Source organism: Schistocerca gregaria, chromosome 3 (assembly GCF_023897955.1).
Source record: "Schistocerca gregaria isolate iqSchGreg1 chromosome 3, iqSchGreg1.2, whole genome shotgun sequence".
Taxonomy (NCBI): domain Eukaryota; kingdom Metazoa; phylum Arthropoda; class Insecta; order Orthoptera; family Acrididae; genus Schistocerca; species Schistocerca gregaria.
In genome coordinates this window covers 945,587,370-945,609,550 of record NC_064922.1, presented here as the reverse complement: position 1 = coordinate 945,609,550, position 22,181 = coordinate 945,587,370, and the positions used below count along the sequence as shown (strand labels likewise).

At 39.6% G+C, this 22,181-nt stretch overlaps 1 protein-coding gene and 1 non-coding gene across 3 annotated transcripts in view; both read left to right on the top strand.

Annotated features, from left to right (window-relative positions):
- LOC126355878 (low-density lipoprotein receptor-related protein 2) overlaps window positions 1-11,375 on the top strand; it is a 1,254,105-nt gene extending 1,242,730 nt beyond the window's left edge. For both annotated transcript variants that reach the window (XM_050006377.1, XM_050006378.1), the window contains 3 exons: window positions 2,708-3,125; window positions 5,044-5,164; window positions 9,081-11,375. In XM_050006377.1, the coding sequence (XP_049862334.1) occupies window positions 2,708-3,125; window positions 5,044-5,164; window positions 9,081-9,428 (887 nt within the window). In that variant the 3' untranslated portion in view covers window positions 9,429-11,375. The remainder of the gene's footprint in view (window positions 1-2,707; window positions 3,126-5,043; window positions 5,165-9,080) is intronic.
- Trnat-ugu (transfer RNA threonine (anticodon UGU)) lies at window positions 7,635-7,706 on the top strand. Its single transcript has one exon. It is a non-coding gene; the product is annotated as a tRNA-Thr (tRNA).
- Window positions 11,376-22,181: the final 10,806 nt, after the last annotated feature.

Here is a 22,181-nt window from a genome sequence, read left to right as displayed (position 1 = left end):
TATGGAGGCAACATGCAAAAATGTAAAATTGGCTTCAGATGTTTTACCCGTTTGGATATACAAATGGTTAGCCTTTCAGCGCAGCATGCAAAGTATGCAGAAGTAATACAGTTCTGGCCATTAAAATTGGTACACCAAGAAGAAATGCAGATGATAAACGAGTATTCATTGGGCAAATATATCACACTACAACTGACATGTGATTACATTTTCACGAAATTTGGGTGCATAGATCCTGAGAAATCAGTACCCAGAACAACCACCTCTGGCTGTAATAACGGCCTTGATACGACCGGGCTTTGAGTCAAACAGAGCTTGGATGGCATGTACAGGTACAGCTGGCCATGCAGCTTCAACACGATATCACAGCTCATCAGGAGTAGTGACTGTCGTATTGTGACAAGCCAGTTGCTCGGCCACCATTGACCGGACATTTTCAATTGGTCAGAGATCTGGAGAATGTGCTGGCCAGGGCAGCAGCCTAACATTTTCTGTATCCAGAAAGTCCTGTACAGGACCTCCAACATGTGGCCGTGCATTATCCTGCTGAATTGTAGGGTTTTGCATGGATTGAATTAAGGGTAGAGCCACGGGTCGTAACACATCTGAAATGTAACGTCCGCTGTTCAAAGGGCCGTCAATGCAAACAAGAAGTGACCGCGACGTGTAACAAATGGCACCCCATACCATCACGCCAGGTGATACGCCAGTATGACGATGACAAATACACGCTTCCAGTGTGTGTTCACCGCAATGTCGTTCAACATGTATGCGACCATCATGATGCTGTGAACAGAACTTGGATTCACCCGAAAAAATTACATTTTGCCATTCATGCACCCAGGTTCGTCGTTGAGTACACAATCGCAGGCGCTCCTGTCTGTGATGTAGCGTCAAGGGTAACCGCAGCCATGGCCTCCGAGCTGATAGTCCATGCTGCTGCAAACATCGTCGATCTGTTCGTGCAGATGGTTGTTGTCTTGCAAACATCCCCATCTGTTGACTCAGGGATTGAGACGTGGCTGCATGATCCATTATAGCCATGCGGATAAGATACCTATCATCTCGACTGCGAGTGATACGAGACCGTTGGGATCCAGCACGACATTCCGTATTACCCTCCTGAACCCACCGATTCCATATTCTGCTAACAGTCATTGGATCTCGACCAACACGAGCATCAATGTCACGATATGATAAACCGCAATCGTGATAGGCTACAATCCAACCTTTATCTTAGTCGGAAACGTGATGGTACACATTTCTCCTCCTTACACGAGGCATCACAGCAAAGTTTCACCAGGCAACGCTGTTCAACTGCTGTTTGTGTATGAGAAACGTTCCTCATGTCAGCACATTCTAGGTGTCGCCACTGGCGCCAACCTTGTGTGAATGCTCTGAAAAGCTAATCATTTGCATATCACAGCATCATCTTCCTGTCGGTTAAATTTCGCGTCTGAAGCACTTCATCTTCGTGGTGTAGCAATTTTAATGGCCAGTAGTGTATTACCTCTGTTCTGTTTGTAAGAAAAGACTACACAGTAGGTTCCTCATTCAGGAATCCCATCTAAATGTTATGAGTCATCTAAGAAGAAACATTTACCAGCAAGTGTCGGACCTCAGCACTGGAAGGATTTTGTGCGCTATTGAGACCGTGGTTTATCGTTCCACAGTTGGACCTCATGTTGGACAGTATGCCACAACTGTCATGCAAGTATGGAGTCTATGGGCTCAGGAGGCTCATAATCGTTGTCAGGCAAGATCTTAGTACCCCTCTTGGCTTGCATCTAAGACAACAGACATTTTGTTTGCTTAGCTGTGCAGGTTGTTCAGGCATGTCACACATTTTGAGTCAGGAAATTGGCTTATTTATGGCTAGACAAGTATCTACAGTGACAGTGGGATGACTTCTAGAGCACCACAGACTGTCAGCACATTGTGCTGGCTTCCTTCCTTGTTGCAGCAGAGAGAGGCATAAAGGTACAGGTTGCCAATGGGCACACATCATCGTCACCTCAGATTCACTTAGCTGGTAATTTGGACAGCAGCTATTTCATCTCTGACCTATTTTTGAGGTCTCTTTGACACTTTATTTTGACAAGATGATGCAAAACCCTGTGTTGTCTCTGCTGTCCCGACCTACATAGATACAGAAGCTGTTTGACTGTTGCCATTGAAAACATCTGGCCAAGAGACTGCAAAGCCAAAACTCGCCAGCCACAGAAGTTCGTGAACTGTGGCATGAAGCAGCATGGAATGATGCACCCAAATCTGTCATCTGAGCTCAGTTCAACTCGATGCCCTGTCGTGTTAGTGCCATCATTGCTTCCAGAAGTGGGAGCTCTATATATATTACATTTTGCAACTTGTGTGCCCCAAAGTCACCTACTACTTTAATCCTGTATTCTTCCTACTATACTGTATTGAATCATTATGCAGTACTTTATATCCTATCTTGCCTGGCATTGCAATTTTAAAGGTTGGCAGTGTACTTTCCAAGCACGTGTGGTTCTGTCATATGAAACTAACCATCTTCAGTGGAGAGTGATATTGATACAAACTAGTGAAGACAACGCTTTGTACTGGAATATATAGTATTTACTGTCATGGATAATTTTTTTTTTTTTTTTTTTTTTTTTTTTTTTTACATTGTAGAGTACTGGGGCAGTCTGAATAAATAATTGCCATGTCTTTGTTTCTCTTCCAGTGTACCACAAACTTCGTTACAACATGTCGCTGATTGATCCCTGCTATAATAGCCCATGTTCCCACCTGTGTGTTATTGTGCCTGGTGGGCACCGGTGTATGTGTCCAGACAATACGCAGACACACATAGGCAACAATGAAGTGCAGTGTGATGCACCTAATGAAGAGCCACATCCAGAACCACGGATATGCAGGTGCCAGAATGGTGGCGTATGCCAAGAAGCAGATGATGGTTCCAGTGATCTTGTTTGTGAATGTCCCAAAGAATTTGCTGGCAAATTCTGTGGAACCTATCTTCAGCATGCAACAGAAGGTGGATCTGGACCTAGTACTGCAACAATTGTTGTGCCTATTGTGGTTATTCTTCTTGTACTAGCATCTGCAGTGGCACTGTTTATAGTTTTCCGGAAGCATCCATTGTAAGTACAGCACATAACATGTTTTCTTATTTATTTATTTACTTATTTAAGTGAATTGTGTCTCTGGCTTTCAGTTAAGAGTCTTTCTTGCAGAAGGAAAATGCACATAGGCTTGTATTTACATTTTAATTTCCTGTCATATGTAATCAAACACGTGCTTTATTGTTTACGATCAGCTAGCACTTCTGGATAAACAATGACTGGAAGAATATAGTTAGCAAACTGACAGGCTTTTAAAATTGCCAGCTTCAAGTCATTTGTTTTCAAGATCTACGGGACTTGTGCATATCACATACATGAGTGTATGATGGCAGCAGTTGCATGTGAGATCTCAATCTGTAAGATAGAGAGAAATAGTTTTTAAACTCAGATTTCAGTTTTATTCTTCAGTTTATGCTTATAGCAAGAAACACTCCTAAAGTCTTATGCATGTGAGAAAAGCACTAAAGTAATTTTTAATCAGTCATCATAAGTATTTTACTTTATCCATGTGCAATACATGATGCCTCATAGACCATCACACTTCAGTGCAGCCTCACAGTGTCATTATGATTTGGTCTCCATCCTAGTTGTCAGTTTGTCTTCTCTCCTTTCAGTTATATTTTCCAAACTTCAGGCAATTAAATATGCTGCTGTAAATGAATACTTGTCTAGGCATTACCCGTCATTGTGAGACATTATTTATTGTGTTATTAAGAGTCTTACAAAACTTGGAAGAGCATCTGTTAAGGTTCTGAAATTCTGTTGCCTGTGGGTTGATCTAGCAATGCAAATGATTGAAACAGCTTATGAGGAAAATACTTGTGAGAAAACAGGTGTTTTTCATGTGTATGTATTATCCAGTTGTATGTATTGTTCTGAAACCTTTTTTCTTCTGAATGTCAAGCAGTACGTTTGATTTTTTTTTTTTTTGCCAACTAAGAGAAACATGCACTGGAAAGAAAATTAATGCAAAAATTAATTGTTTTATGCTCTGAATCATGTGTGGAAGTTTCAATAATTGCCAAAGAGGACTCATTTTATAAGTATTCCTACAAGTCAATAAAGAAAATTTATCTTTTAAACTGAAATTGCATTAGCAAATATGTCAATTAAAAACTTGGGATGGAATATAATTTCTGTATCCCTGTAAGTGGTGGAGGAAATGTTCACCAGTAGACAGCATGTTTAAAAAAAGAAAAAGTGAGGAGGGGGCTAATAACCAGCAGAGCCCTCCTTGATCAGAAAGCAAACAATCTCAGGGGAAGAACCAGCTGAAAAGCTCAGATGGTGATAGTCTATTTCCATGTGCTTAACTGACACTTAGTGCCTCATTTATTCAATGAGTAGTGATTTATTCTTACATAAAAATTTAAAATTCTTGCAAAATATAGATTCTAAAAAAGTCTCATTATGATTTGCCTGCAAAATGAACCCAGAGGAAACACCAAATTTTTCTCAATTAAAGTTTCCATCATATGGCACAATAGGGGAACAAGTTGTAGGAAATAGAGTATAAATGGTGATTAAGCACAGAATTTATCTAGGACCTGATTCAAGGAAGACACAGAAGGGCAAACCATGAAAGGAAACTGTTAAAAAAATCTTAGTAGAATAAAGACACTGTGATTTATTAATGAGTTCTTAGTGAACTATAAGTACTCGATAAGAGGTGCTACACAATTGTAGCATTCTTCCACAAAATGATAATGCATTGGAGAAAAGTGTGTATTTTCTAGGTAAGCCATAAAGAAGCATCTGTTATAAATAAATAAGAAAAAGAACTAGAAACTTTCATAAGCAACTGAGAAAAGACTACTCTTCTTTTATTATTCATAAGTCACTGTGGAAGCAAAACTAACAGCGTGTGTTGTTAGACATATATTTTTTCACCAGATCAATTGCACTGTATGTGGAATAATCATTTTACTCTTTGCAGTGGAAAGGCTCCTGGCCTTGGTGGATTAACAAATTCCCAGAGTGTTTCCTTCAGACAAGGAACGAATGTTGAATTTGGCTCACCAGCTTTTGCAGCTAATGGCCCACAAGGGACACGAGTAGTAAGTAACCTTGCCATAAATATTAATTAACAAAAATACACCTGGCGAGTAAAAAACTTGTCTTCTGTAACAGTGAATTGCTTATCAGATTCCCAGAGTTAAAAAGAACTGTCATTGTTTCAGCAATCTCATTGTTCTTATTAGTAATTATTATTATTATTGCAAAGAATAGCCTATTTTGTTAATATGATTACTACATATAATGATTGCATGTGCATGCAAGTCCAGTGAGAGAAACACCACTGTAGTGCAAAGAAGTGCAGCAGATTGTTTATAAGCAACAATTTTATGCTGTGATACTTTATGGCTTGAATCTTTACTGCACATAATAGGAAATGTCAAAAAATCACATCTCTGCCCTTTCACAGTACATGTACATACTGCTGCTTTTAGATGATGCAGGATATCTCTCTTAGGTGAGACAGAAATAAGGCATTCATAAGTGCATGTTTGAACTATAGGAAACTGTAGCTAACAGGAATTTATGGTTACATTTTGGGCATTTTACAGAAATCCATTACTTGAAAATATTTGTGCTCAGGTGGTAGATAGGGAGAAATAGCTTTAACAGAAGGATTGGCTGTAAGAAAGTAATCAATAGTTATGTCTTTTTTATATTAAAAAAATGTGAAATTGATTGTACACTGAACAATATCAGATTGTTCAGTGTTGTGTTTTCTATTAATCAAGAGATACAAGGAGATTCAATAGAGCTAGTAAATAAATGGTTTCTTCTGCATCGGAAAGCCAATGCAATATGATTGTGGAGCCCTATTTAATTTGATACTTGCTAGAAGTTTTCCAGTGGAGCTATTACGTGGAATACAAAGCCAGGCATATCTGAACATACAGTTTTTTGAAACAGTAGTATTTCTGTAATAATAAAGTGCAAAGTATAACTGTTCTTAAAGTGGTTTGGGATATGTGCTTACTGTTATTGTATACATTATGTGTATGCATGCAACAATGTGCTACATTAAAATGATGCCATGTGGGGATATGTAGCAGCAACAACAATTATTTTAGTATTTTTTATTTCAGTTTATGATCACATTTATGTTAATAGCCTCCATAAGTCACTAATAACAGACATTACAAAAGTCAGGAATTACAAAGGAGTGTCTGTTAGCATGTTATGAGGTGTTGCCCGCTACATATGGTACATCAAGATGATAAAGTCACTATATTGAAAATAAACCATTGCAAATATGTAATAAAACTATGGCCAGCGTATGAAACTAAAATCAGGACAAAAGAGAATCTCACTGTTCATTCTTGATCTCATTTTCTTCAGTCTTACATATTAGTTTACTTGTTCTGATCCTAATTTTATTTTACATTTGTAACTGTTTTGTTTGGACACAGTGACTTCAACAACTTAGTGACTTATGGAAGTTGTGCATTGCTCATATAATTAACTGGTTGCTCTGCAACTGTGATACATCCAAAGGTGTCCTAAAATGTAATGAAACTAATAATCGTCATAAACGGATATTGGATTATGGATTGAAATAAAAAAAATATTAGCCACATTTGACATTGCTTTGATCCCTGTAACACTGAAATGTCTTATAAATATGACTCTTCAGGCTAGGATTGTGTCTAAATCAGGGGTAGTCAACCTTTTTTGCCTATGGCCCACTTTTGTAACTCTGTTAGTAGTAAAATTTTGTGACTGGCCACCAGTTCCACAGTAATGCTGATTCATACAGTAGACAAGTAACTTTGCTTAATAAAATTTATGAAGCAGAGCTACAGAAAGTTAAAGCATATAATAATAATTACTAATCAAGTACTTTATGTCAAAATTTTATAAAAACATATTAAAAATGTACTTAAAAGCCTTGCCCCCTACTGCCCACCATGAAAGCTGGGATTCCCAATAGTGAGTGGTGGGGAGCAGGTTTATCATCTCTGGTCTAAATTAATCCTCTTTAATATGTTCATGACATCTTTGTATAAAACACTGTGTTCTGGGTGTGTCAGATGTAAATTAAAACTCACAGTTTCAAGGATTACTGCCAGCCTTCTCACTAGGAGTAAAGCTGACTATTATTTTTACTGTGTATATGTGCACTAGGTCTGCTGTCATAGATCAATGTACCAACATCTTGTATAGTCGCCATCCTCTGCATGATGACATTGTGACACATTTGAGCATATACACAGAACAGTTGTACTAACTACTTATATGGATATGGTGTCTGTTCTTTCAGACATCCGAAAGAACAGATACCATATCCATATAAGTATATAGTTCTGGCAACACCGGCGATGACCTTCTTGTTCTGTACGGATGCACACATTTTCCTCAAACTCTTACGGGACTTGGTAAGAATGTCTTCCACGAATAATGAGTGTGTTGGGGTGCGACACTACGAATGTAGTGTGTGGACATACAAGGTGAGAATAATGTGAGTCTCGCGGGAGGCGTGCGCGAGATAGTCCCTGCAGCTGCACTATCCTCTGTGCCCTCGGTGGCTCAGATGGACAGAGCGTCTGCCATGTAAGCAGATCCTGGGTTCGAGTCCCAGTCGGGGCACACATTTTCACCTGTCCCCATTGATATACAGGGTGTTACAAAAAGGTACGGCCAAATTTTCAGGAAACATTCCTCACACACAAGTAAAGAAAAGATGTTATGTGGACATGTGTCCGGAAATGCTTTATTTCCATGTTAGAGCTCATTTTAGTTTCGTCAGTATGTACTCCAACATGATCAAATTGTAAATTTTCACAATCGACATGTGTGGGCTGACGAGAATCCGCATGCAATTGTGCAATCACGTCATCAACACAGATTTTCTGTGAATGTTTGTGCAGACATTGTTGGTGATGTCTTGATTGGGCCCCATGTTCTTCCACCTACGCTCAGTGGAGCACGTTATCATCATGATTTCATAAGGGATACTGTACCTGTGCTGCTAGAACATGTGCCTTTACAAGTACGACACAACATGTGGCTCATGCACGATGGAGCTCCTGCACATTTCAGTTGAAGTGTTCGTACGCTTCTCAACAACAGATTCAGTGACCGATGAATTGGTAGAGGCGGACCAATTCCATGGCCTCCACGCTCTCCTGACCTCGACCCTCTTGACTTTCATTTATGGGGGCATTTGGAAGCTCTTGTCTACGCAACCCCGGTACCAAATGTAGGGACTCTTCGTGCTCGTATTGTGGTCGGCTGTGATACAATACGCCATTCTCCAGGGCTGCATCAGCGCATCAGGGATTCCGTGCGATGGAGGGTGGATGCATGTATCCTCGCTAACGGAGGACATTTTGAACAATTCCTGTAACAAATTGTTTGAAGTAACACTGGTACGTTCTGTTGCTGTGTGTTTCCATTCCACAATTAATGTGATTTGAAGAGAATAAATAAAATGAGCTCTAACATGGAAAGTAAGCGTTTCCAGACACATGTCCACATAACATATTTTCTTTCTCTGTGTGTGAGGAATGTTTCCTGAAAGTTTGGCCGTACCTTTTTGTAACTCCCTGTATATCAACACCCATTAGCAGCTGAAGGTATTAATATAATTCTAATTTAGTTGTACTATCTGTTTTATTTCTGATAAAGAGGCGAGAGATAATCCACAATAAATTAAGTTTCAATCCACAGTTGAGGCAGTTAGAACATGCAATTCATATACACAAAGGCCTCTTCAATATCCTATGTGCACATCTACATTACATTCAACATAAGAGTTGTATAGTAGTATTATATTGTTGGTGAAGAATAAAATAAATGAAACTGTTACTAGGACATTAAAATTTATAGGATACCCATGATACATTGTCATTGCCTTATTGTATAAATTGGTATTATTGAAAACCTACTGTGATTTATATGCTAACATTTGGCTTTCTTGTACTAGTATGTGGACACTATTGATGGAATATATTATTACAGGAACCAATAGATGCTGAATACAACATGCGTGATGTTGGCCCAAAAAATAGAGACTTCAGCAATCCGATGTATGATGCCCTTGGAAATGTAACTGGGGGACAAACTGGAAATGGAGGCGGTGGTGGGGGGATATATGAAGTTCCAGCAGATGTTGCTAAATCAAAAATTGGAAGCAATGGAGAAGTAGATATGATGCCTGAACCAGCATCAGCTATTCTCGCACCTTCAAGTATAATTCAGAAATCATCACCTCAGATTCACATCAGGCACAGAGAACTGGATCCCACCTCTACAGATACTGGCAAAGACACTCAAAAGCTTGTAGAGGAGGACAAATCAGAATGCTGAAATATGCACACATCTATTGAACTGTCAACACAACAAGTTCTCTGAGAGAATTTGGATACTGCGTATCTCAACCAGTGTGGTGCAGTTATTATACCAACTGAATATTTACAAACTTGATTGTGAAAGGACATCACTGGTAGGCCGTGTGTTAATAATTGACATTAAAAATGTAAATATTCTTAACTTTGATGCAGAAGTCATAATGAAGACAAAGGCAGAAATACTATGATATATTTTCATAACAGGTACATATGAATTTGTCACAAGATATTTCTGTAGAAGATCCTATTGTCTCTGTTAAGAGCTTGTGCAGTATTACAATTTTTAAATCTGTTGTGCATCCCAGGAGTGTGAAAAGGAGTGTATATTGTTGATATGTTTTATTGTTGAAGTTTAAGCAGATTTGTGAATATTCATATGTAAATATGATCAGAACATCGTTTTATGTGAGGCTGCAGCTAATACTCTATAAAAGCAGAGAAAGACTGACTGGACTATGACACTTTGATATCAGGGCCATAACCTGTAATTCCTCCCTGTATTTTAAATTACTTCCCCCTAATCTGAAAATGTTGAAGGTCTTAACAACTTACAAGTGGCACAGAGTGATAACTATCATTATAAATAGTGCAGAGTTATTTTTATATAAATGTTGCATGTAAAGTATACATACAAATGTGGCATTCCAATGGGCGAAACAACTAAGTAAAAATCTTCCATTAGTATAAAAAAGTATTCCACATGTAATTTAAGACAGGGTAACAATTTTGAACAAAATTTTATCCTGTATGAATTTACATATCTGCTTCCTAAAATGTGGAAATCTATATTTCTGTACATACTTCAGACCTTTACATGGGACCATTTATGACACTTCATCACTGTTGATCTAAAAGTATTTTTTGTTGTGTAAATTTTTGATTTGTTTTTAATGTTAAAATATGAAAGTTTAACTATGCTGTTGAAATTCCAAACAACTGCCTTATTTATTTCATAAGGATACAGGTGCTCTCCTGCACACTTTCCCCTATGCAGTGTTTTGAATTAAGATTTGTGAAAATACACAAATATTGTAATGAAACCGTCCATGTTCATCTTCTTTGTATGCAAAGTTTTTGATTTTAACAAAAACTTCATACAAGAAAATGGAATTATAGTACTATATAAATATATTTGTTACTCCTCCAGAATGTTTCCCAAACATTTGTGGATTTTGGGAACTGACAGTTGTGATAACCATTTTTGTCACTGAGCACAAATGATAAAGTGGATGTTATTTTTCTAGATAAATAGCAAATTTTATTTTGTCACACAAATGTGGCTCCGTATGCAGCTTTGCAGTTGTAAATCTCTCTTGTGGTGTGGTATGCTCTATATTATTATACAAGATGAATAAGAAATTAATAGGAATTCAACAATGCTATGGAAAAACTGGAAACTAATTTGTTTGCAGGACATTTCTATTTAAAATGTAATACGTTTAAATTATTAGTGCCAACACATAAATAATTAAAGAAATCTTGGAAAAATTCTGGCGAAAGTTAAGGGAGTTGTTTAAGATCAAGTTGTTCTTGTTTCAGAAATTGTATTATAATTAATCTGTGCCTATAATTAAAAACAAGCAACTGAAAGCATAGTGAGGACGACATGATTTCCAGAAGATCCATAGCAAACTAATAACTGAGAATAAATGGTCAATTACAACTGCAAAATAATATGTAATACATTTAATTTGTGTGCATTTAAATCTTCAGCTTGTTACCAAATTCTGTGATATCAGAGCAGCAATGTTATCACAATTCAAGCTTTTTAGAGTAATTACTGAATAATTACTCATCATGTAAATTTTTACAATGACCTGTACCAAGATATTGAATATTTTTTTACAAAAAAATGTAATATATTGACTGAAAATTGTCAGCCTGAAATAAAACACTTTGTACAATAGTGATTGTTATTGCATATTAAGAAACCCAAAACTTTCCTTGTAAAGGATCTGAAGGGTTCTTGATGATTCTTAAACCCTGCAGTAAACTTAGCAAGCTGTATTATAATGTTAATGCAGAGTAAGGACAAACTGTTTTACAGTTCTTGAAAAATTATGTGAATTGCAGTTTATTATCTTGAAATTATTGAAAAAATGACAATTAAGGTGGTGAGTGGGTGCCACTTGTGTGTTATATTAAAGAAAAAGGAACATGTAAAGGAATTTCAACACAAAGCACATTGTTCCAGCACCACAAGTAGCTGATTACATCTTAATGGGTTCAGCATCAAAAGACAATACCAACTATATATCATCATAATGTTTAATGATGATGTAAATAAAATAGAAAGAAACTTCCACATGGGAAAAATATATTAAAAACAAAAATTCCAAGACTTACCAAGCGGGAAAGCGCCGGCAGACAGGCACAATGAACAAAACACACAAACACACACACAGAATTACTAGCTTTCGCAACCGATGGTTGCTTCTTCAGGAAGGAGAGGGAAAGACGAAAGGATGTGGGTTTTAAGGGAGAGGGTAAGGAGTCATTCCAATCCCGGGAGCGGAAAGACTTCCCTTAGGGGGAAAAAAAGGACAGGTGTACACTCGCACACACACACACACACACACACATCCATCCGCACATACACAGATACAGGTGTACACTCGCACACACACACACACACACATATCCATCCGCACATACACAGATACCTGTGTATGTGCGGATGGATATGTGTGTGTGTGCGAGTGTACACCTGTCCTTTTTTTCCCCCTAAGGGAAGTCTTCTCTCTCTCTCTCTCTCTCTGCAAGTGATAATATGTGACTTATAGTACCCATCTTAGTATGTACCAAATGAAATTTTGAGTAAATTAAGATCTATGTTGATTGCAGAGTTTTGTTCATATAATAAATTTGACATATTGATAATATGCACCCTTTGCTTATTTAAAGACAGAAAAACTGCATGACAGCTTTGACACATACTTCAGAAACATAATTGACATGAAATTTGAGTTAAGTTAGTAACACAAATATCACACTTCGTGAGGTTTAAAAGGAATCCTTAAATTAGCAGGTGGCATGGTAAATGGTACCACTATTGTGATGGCCATCTCAAATGAAACTAAAAGTGTTGATAATGTTTTGTCAGGTGTTGTCTAGCTGAGTAATTCAACAAGGCTGACTACCCATTAAAGTCTAATATGAAAAGTGTCTTTGGGGAGGTTCTTTGGTGGGGTAGACACTTAGAAGGCAGCAACAAATTAGAATGTTTGCAATCACCCAAAGATCAACCAGCACCCGAGATTAACCATGGCCAAATACTATACTTTTTTTCTACTTTGTTTTTTTGACTGCTTCAATAACTTTAAACCTTTCCACTCCAGCAATGAGTGGTGCGTGACATGACAAAATTTGTCTTCCTCTTCTAATGATTTGATGACTAAGAGTGTGTGAAGTGTATGTGCAAACTTCCCACTTCTCTTATGCAAGTCGACTTACTTGGTGTAGAAGGCCGAACTTCTCTGGGCAGCCGGCTTCTGGAATCTCTATAAACTTCTTCTCCAAAGAATGATGCTAGTTACAGGAACCTTAACGACTCTCTCTCTCTCTACTTGCAGAGTAATTAGGTACTCAAAGAATACTTCCCAATAACTATCAGTATATTTGAGTTTCATAGAGAACAAAATTCACAATGTTCTTGTTCCACAGTACTTCCGTATACTTTCGCTAGAACTTCCATGGATCGCCCTACAGTAAGTGGATCTGCTCACCCATGCACAGAATTTATGGTTTTTCCTCTAATGTAAAAACATTAAGTTCAAGGAGACAGAATGGCTGTCCAGTACTTATTTATCTTCATGATGTTACATTCTGAATATTGCTAATAGATGCGAAGCACAAAAAACTGGAAACTACCTTAGCTTTTCGAATGGTTAGTTTCTTTCTCAGGGAGAAAAGAGGGATGGATTGAAGAAAATAAAAAGGGAAGTCACTCAGATCTCACTCTGAGAGGGACCTACTTCTTGTGATGAAAAGAAGCAACAGAGATATTTGCCTCCTTTTTTTCACAACAGGTGAGTTCCTGCCAATCTGACTTCAGTTTTTAGATTTCCCCAATCCATCCTTCTTCCTTCACATTCAAAATACAAGCTGTTCCACAGTGGTAGCAACACATAAGCAGCACCACGTCACTACTAATATACATAATTATTTTTTGTGGGGACTCCAAAAATCATTTAGGTAACACAAAAAGATTGTCAGAGAAATGAAACAAATTAAATGCATAGAGTCACGAAGACCAATATATAAAAATGTCAGTATACTGCCTTTGCTTTGTTTGGACACCTGTGAAATAAATTCACTGTTTCCGAAAACATTTCTCCAGGCTATGGCTAAACCCTGTCTCCACATATCCTTTCTTCCACGAGTGCTAGTCCTGTGAGGTATTCAAGATAACTTCTGTGAAGTTTGTAAGGTAGAAATGATTTAATCGCAGAAGTAAAACTGTGATGGCATGTCATGAGTCATAGCTCAGTCAGTAGAGCACTTGCCTGCAAAAAATAATGGTCCCAGGTTCGAGCTTGGTTCAGTACATAGTTTTAATCTGGCATTAAGTTTTATAACTACAGTTCTGACTTGAATGAAACTGCTCAGGAGTTCAATCTAAATACATGCAAAACAAGAGTGAATCATGCTGGATATGCTGCACAACTACATGCCTCCCTACTTAAAATATATATATGAGCAACTGAATTAAAAACACTCCTACCTGCTGGCTTATTTCATGTCCTTTCACCCTAATAATGGTGGTGATGTGCTGTAGCATGGACTACGTAAAGCACTGAAAGCTTTCTGGAGCTATCATAATCCATGACAATTCAAATTCTGATCACTGAGACTGGTCAGATCTGGGTCCAGTTTTGTAGAAATCAGAAGACAGAGGGCCATGTAAGTACTGTGTGTAATCTTTAAACTATTCTGACAAGGTTCAGGAGTGATGGCGTAGTATGTACTCTTGCTGAAGGTACAAGTCACATGTGAGTGTTTTAGGCAGACACACACATATAATCCGACACTATGTTCTTTTATTGTTCTCTAATGACAGAGAATGGTGGACATATCAAGGGCCCCATCATGAGCACTTGTTGCCCATAGCAGATGACTCAAGTAGTAATGTTGATTTACCTTTGACCCAGTGGCACAAAAAATTTAGTACCTCCTCACCTCAAGGGGGACCGCCTGATGAGTCAAGCGACCATAATTTAGCTACACTCAAATGAGCTAATTTCATGCACCTTTCCTGTCCTGTGTCCATTCTACTTGGTATTTAACCTCAGCCAAGTCATGGATGACTTGCTGTTTTATATTTCCATAACAGGATTTGTTTTCAAACACTTCATTGACAAATATATTTTTCAGGCCACAGAAAGGCACAGTGAAGGTTCAAAAAATACTATCAAAGACGATAAATCGTAAATTAATTATATTTAGTTACAAACAGTCTTAGTGGTTATTACCTGAAACTAACTGTGAAGCAGCAGTCTCAATAAAATGCAGACCACTTTTTTGCAATAAGTCATATTCTAGAAGCAGAGTGTCCTGTCAAAGTAAGAATTTTTCTTATGTTTAGGATGAAAACTTTTGCATGAAAAGTAAAATCTGAAATAGTAGTGGGTGAAACACAATCATGGGGGAAAAAATGGAAAAAAAAAGGTTTTTCATTTATTTCTCTGGGAGGTACCAATCTTCAAAAGTCAGACAATTAACATATTCTTCAGTTCTCTATCATAACTGCTCTTTTCCTTTACTAACAGTCAGAAACAATGGAAAGAAAAATATTTTAAATTACTGAGAGGAATCAATACGATATGAAAAGTCAGCTTCTTTCTATTTTAGCAAAGCATAGAAATACGTTTAACGTGGTTAGGTAGCAGAGGTGGAAGTTCTGTATTTTCAACAGATATCAGTTTTTAAAAATAATTTCTGTTCATGAAAGTCTACTACTATACAATACTAAACTGTGAATAAGGGATTCATAGCATTTCATAATTTATGATTTAAATGCTTCGCATGTTACCCGCTACCTCAAATCATGCCAATTTCTTCTTAACCACAGAGCATTTCTTATCATTGTACTACAGTAGTTGCTCCCTGTTTTCTGATCTGAAAATTTAGGTTCAAAAAGAATAAAACATGTCACTCGTGGATACAATGCATAAATACAATATTACTGTGGAGGTTTTACTGAATAACTGCAAATTCTTGTATTAACAAATCCATCTTCTCATTGCACTCTCCTTCATGTCATCTGGACTGGTTAAGATTCTAAAACAAATTCAAAATCAAGAACACCTGAGAAGAGCTTGAAACTGAGATAGAGAAAGAGAAATCAAGAATCACTATCTACCTCACGTTGGCCCTATATCTGGAAACATTGGTAGACTCCTACAGAAACATGGCATCCACCGTATTTCACTCCCTTCAACTAAAACAAAAAGTCTGCTTCATGAGATTAAAGATGACTGAGGCCTCCGAAAGGTGAATGTGTACCACATTCCATGTGAATGTGGCATGTCTTAGTGGGAGCAGAGTATCAGAACAGTGAAGAGAGATGCAAGATCATTAGTAACACACACATCTGAAACAACCAAGGAAATCAGCTGTCACAGAGCTCTACCTTGAATATAATCATGAGATGAGATGCAATGAGAACAGTATTGTGGTGCAAATGCCAAGTTTCTGGGAGAGCATAATTATGGATGTCAAATAACCTAATAAACAGGGACGGGGTTTCAATTTAAACACGGATTGGTGTCCAGCACTCAGTTTATTAATATCTTGTCGGTCACTACACCGAGAAGAACGTGGGTTTCACAGAACATCAAAATGGTCTCTGGGGAGGAAGGTGAAATGCATCAAAGGGCACAGTGGGCATTAGGAATGAAACTCAGCTATAAATAGCAGCCAGAGATTGATAATAGTTCACAGAATGACACGTTTCTTGTGAAAAGTTAATGTAAAATTTTTATAGGCGGGTAGGATCTTATGGGGCCTCATAAATACAGTTACTTCTTGTGAAGTGAGGGAAATCACATGTAGTGTATTATTGTCATGGTACAAGGTGATTGCGAGTTATTGTGTGATTTGATTGTGTGTGTGTGTGTGGGGGGGGGGGGGGGGGGGTGTTTGGATCTGATGGGCAGTCAAAGGTGAGGTCATCAGCGCCCTTGCACTTATGAAAACAAAAAAATGTGGAGATGAACTAAAAGTGTTGTACATGCATGCACTCAAAACCACTACAGAGTCACTCTGTATCACATACACTCTCACATGGACTAAAACCAAGGAGGGAAGAGAGCTAATCAAGAAATTAGTACACAGAGACAACAAAACACAGAAGAACTAAAAGAAAAGCACAGGGAAATGTGACTTGCTGACCACTTACAAAAATCTAGGATGAGCCAGCCACCCATTGATGCATTAAGAACACCTCCATAAAATCTTGTTAAAAATGTTGGACAATTCACAAAACTTTAAAACCCTAACCACATTCGTTTGATGATCAAATAAAATAGATGGCAAATCTGCCGCATTCCACTGGTTGGCAAATAAAACGCAGTCCAATAAAATGTGGCGCACTGTGGTCGCTGGAGTAAGAATACATGTGTCGTAGGGCTGTGGCCTGTGCGAAGACAAGTAAGAAGGACCTCATCCTCCTGACGTGGCTGGAAGGAAGTATTCCACAGCTGAGCTGTGGGCTTGATGACATGGAGCCTGTTGTAGGTCACTAGCAGCCAGTCCCCATGTGTCTTCCCATCAACACATGACTTTATACCTCCACAGCGAGGTGATAGCATGCAGGGGGATAGCACACCAAAATACGAGAGGATCACGGCACGCCTCCTTGGCTGCTTGATGCACCCTTTCATTCCCTGCAATCCCAATGAGCCCAGGTACCCAGCAGAAAGACGCCTCCTTCCCCAGTCGTTCTAGTTGTAGGAGGGCATCCTGGATATTCTGGGTTATTGTATCTTCTGGGTACAAATTTTGGAGAGAGTAGGGGCACTCAGAGACTCTGAGCAGACGAGAAATCTACGTCTCATCTGCTCCAGTGCTCGCAAGATCGCATATAATTCTGCAACGAAGACGGTATATTCTGGAGGCAGTCTGACCTTGAGGACACGATCCGGGAAAACAACAGAGCAATCAACAGAGTCGCCCTGCTTGGACCCTTATGTAAAAACAGTTACAGGGTTGTAGTACTCAGATAAAAAATCAGAGAATATCACATTAAAAATGGAAGCAAGAGTGCTATCTCTCCTATACCGCACCAAATCTAAAATCACCCTGGGCCTCTCCAGTAACCAGTGCAGTAGGCGGTTAAAAACCTGGATTTGGAGTCGTACTGGCTCTACACAGAGTGACTCCAGCAAACGCTGCATGCGGATCCCAAATAGCATCGTGGCTCGTGGACGGTTGGAAAAAGGCATTCCAGAGGTGAACGAGCAACAGTATGGGGTACTGGTGAAGTTGGAGCTGCAAGGAACTTAAAACTCCTGACGTATCATGAGGATCTGGCACCAGATGGTAAGTGGCAGTTCCCCTGCCTCAGCACAGATGTTCGGTATGGAATGGGTATGATAAGCACCCATGGACAGCCAAATCCCCTCATGATGGACAGTCTCAATGATACACAAGTAAGAGGTCTTCACTGACCCATACACCGTGCAACTGTAGTCCAGCCGTGAACACACAAAGGCCCGATAAAACTGAAGGAGATGCACCCTGTCCACTCCCCGAGACGTGTCGCTAAGGCACTCGATGATGTTCAGTGCCTTCAGGGTTGTGGCTTTCAGATCTTGCAGGTGTAGTAACCACAACAATCGGGAGGTAAAATGAGGCTCAGAAACTGCATTGTGACTCTAAAATGTATGATGGTGTCCCCCACATTCAAGGCAGGCAAATTAAAAAAGATGATGACAATGATTAAAATGAACACACATATACACTTATCTGCAGGAAACTGAAAACCTGTCTTTGCAGCCCACTCTGCTAAACCACTGCACTGTAAGTTGCAACTAACGGCTCACCATTGCAACACTGGAGGAGGAACATAAAACAGCAAAATCGCCTACAAATAAGGAGCACTGTACAGGACTCCTTATCGTAGATGTGATACTGTTGATGGCTATGGCAAAGGGGGTAACACTTAAAACACTGCCCTGAGGAACACCATTCTCCTGCTCAAATCGATCGGACAGCGTGTTACCAATTCGGGTCCTAAAAGACTGCTGAGATAGGGAAGACCATCAGAAGATGGGAAGATGACCACAAAAGCCCCACTGATGCAATTGTGCGAGAATACAGTATCACCAAGCAGTATCATGTGCCTTATTTACATCAAAGAATATGCCGATTCAGTGATGCTTATGGAGAAAGGCTGCTCAATAGCCACCTCTAGGAGGGTCGTGACCAGGTGCAGTGTCATGAATCTCAGTCGAAGCCGAGTCAAGCTCCCTCATGGAGAAAGGGAAGCTGTAGGCCTCAGAATTGTTAGACCTGAAGTCAAACTTACAGTCGCACGATAGCAATGAAATGCCGGATCCTGGCTTACATAGGCAGTAGTTTATGAAAAATGTTTGGCTAGTGTCTGAGCAATGTCTCTGGGTGTTGTTTGGAGGCACCCTGTTTCAGCACTGCTGCCATTGGTAAACACCTGCGTTTACCAGAAATCCTCCAGGTGGCTTCCCATACTTTTATAGAAGAAGTGGAACGATTGATGAAGTCCAGAAACACTTTTCTTACTCTCACTAATATGTGTTGAGCCTCAGCCCTCGTGACTCCAAAGGCCCTAAGGTTGTCTGCTGTTGGTCAGCATTTAAAATATTGAAGAGTCGTACGCCTTTCCCGGATCATGGAATGGTACTGATCTGCACACCAAAGTACTGGCTGCCTCCCAATATGACCTGAGGACTGTTGGATGGAGAAGTCAGCGGCATTATGGATCACTCATGTGATGTGGTCCACCCATTCTTGGATGCTGTCGCAGTGTTCTCACACAACCAGCTGGATGAAATGTGTCCAGTTAGCCCTGCTGACCACCCATTTTGGGAGCATAAGCTGAGGTGGTGAGCCATTTAGTAGGTGAAGGTGGATTGGGAAGTGGTCACTGGAATGAAGGTCATCAATGACTGCCCACTGAACAGAATCGGCGAGGGCGGGAAAACAGAAAGAGAGTTCGGTGGCTGAGAATGACCCAGCAGCAGTAGAGAAATGTATGTGAGTGTCTGTTTTGAGGATGCACAGCTCGTGAGACGTCATGAGGCCCTCCAAAACCTGACCCCGAGGGCAAGTGTCGGTTAAGCCTGAAACTGTCGTTCCACTGTTGTTATTTTGTAATAAAACCTGGCATAGTTCAAATAAACTAGTCACTTTTTTGTATATATATATAATAGTTAAATTCCTACAGGTGGCTTCAGTTGTCTAATATGAGTATGATTCCAATAGTGTCGTTTGTTGGATGCAGAAGTTCCGCTGTTCACCATGTCTGTCTCAATTTGGGTGTTTCTAATACCATTTTTCTTTCTGGATGTGCTTGCTTGATGCTACTTGATATAAAAAGTAATACGAAAAACTCATAAGTTCATCATTCACTTTCGATTTATTTCACAGGGAAGTACAACTTTGTTCCACGACTGCGTCTCAACCGACCACAGCCGACTCTACAAGTGACAAAGAATGACTCTAGCTTCAAAGATATTCCACTCGACACCCAAATTTCCACTTGTAATAGTCTCTTTGATATTTTTCGTCATATCCACCAATATCAATCAATATATTGCAATTTTTTAAACATCATAGTAAATTAACATAAAAAAATAAGTAGATTATAATTTATAAAAATTCTGACAAAAATATAAGAGAAAACATTCACCACTTCACCCACTAAATTCGGTATTGATAACTTCAGTTGAAAATAATACATCTCCCATATCCATTACAAGCCCCACAGGATATGACAGGCATTGAATTTTCCCAGGAGGAGGAATGGTTGCAGGAGTTGCTCAATAAGATCCGTGAGAGCCTCAGAGTCTAGTGCACCCTACGGAGGTAAATACAGTGAGCAAACAGTGATCCTTTGAGACACATGAATTTGAACTGCAACTGCTTGCAGGTCAGTAGCCAAGGGGAGAGCAGTGGAGTAATGCACATTAGTGACAAACACTGAGACACCTCCCTTGGTCCTTTCCCCTGATAGGTCATCCTTTTGGTACAGTGTATATGCCTGTAGCACCACATCTGTATCCTTAAAATGCATTTCTTGTAAACAAAAACACAAGGGACGTGCCTGTGCTAGGAGTTTCAGTTCTCCACACGAGTCCTGAATCCATTTATCCTCCACTGTAGTACGGAAGCCATGTCATCGGTGTGGTTTTCATTTACTCCTATCTTTGTACAGGGGAGGTGAAGCACTTGAAGAGCGAGGGGGAGTGGAGAGGCTCCCTGGATCCAAAGCATCTAACTCCAAGATATCCTCCTCATCAGTCAGATGGGAGAGAATGACGTCTGACGGAGTGAAGGACAGCTTTTGACCCAAACTTCTTGAGCCTTTCCCCTGCACCTGTCCATTTGAGGATGAGGGTGAAAGGGGTGCTGAGAGGCTCTCTGCTTTTCTTGTACCTTTTGGATGCTCGCTGCAGAACGGTTCTTGGTCTTTCCGATGCAACTGGCTCGACTGCTTTGTCCTTACTCTTTTTCCTTTGACACGACAATGTGTGAAGTGCAGGTACTTGTTGTGGATACAGGCACACCAGGCATCGTCTGTGTCAAAGTGTCCGCCTTGGGAATAGGTTTCTACACGCTGGAGGAATATGAGGTGGCAAAGATGGAGCTTCGTCGCCTTATATATTCTTTTTTGGCTTCAGCACAGGGGATCCGCTCAGTCACTTTTATCTCCTGTATTTTGCGTTCTTCAGCAAAAAGAGGCCAGTCTTGGCTCCAGACTGGGTGGTTCCCAGAGCGGTTGATAGACATCGCCAAAGATGGGCAGTCAGTCCCGGTGTCATGAGCGGCTTTTCCACAGTTCCTGCAGATTGCTTTACCTCCATAAATCATGGTTGTATGGCTGAAACGTTGGCATTCATAGCACCGCATAGGATTTGGAACGTAAGGCAGAACATTAAGTTGAAGGAGCCCCACCATAAGAGATTCAGGCAGTGTTGGAGAATTGAATGTGACAATGAAAGTGTCAGTCTTTTCAGTTGCTCCATTATTCCTCGAAGTTCATTGCTTCACATCAACTATTCCCAGGGATGCTCAATCTTGCTTCAGTTCTGCTGTGTCCATGTCCATGGTATCTTGGCATGCGACAATGCCCTTATTGGAGTTGAGAGAGGCGTGCAACTCGACAATTATATCATAATCATCCAGTTTCCGCGACTTCTTAAGAAGGTCTGCCTGCTTTGACCTGTTGGTTTCGACCAACAATGAGGCATTACACAATCATTTTATAGATTTTAATGTTCCAGCAAGGCCTTCCAAACCCTTATGGATATAAAAGGAGGACACTTTTTCAAATGTCCCCTCCTTCCTCTTTATCACCAGTAACAAAGTGTTAGTCATGACTCCACGAACCCAGTTCCTGCAGTCCAAAGTATTCTTATTATCAGGAGGACTAGGCTCTCTCATTGATTTGGAAGAATGAGTGTGAATACTCCCATGTGGTAAACCAATCCCGTTGGGAGGAGAAGAAGATGAT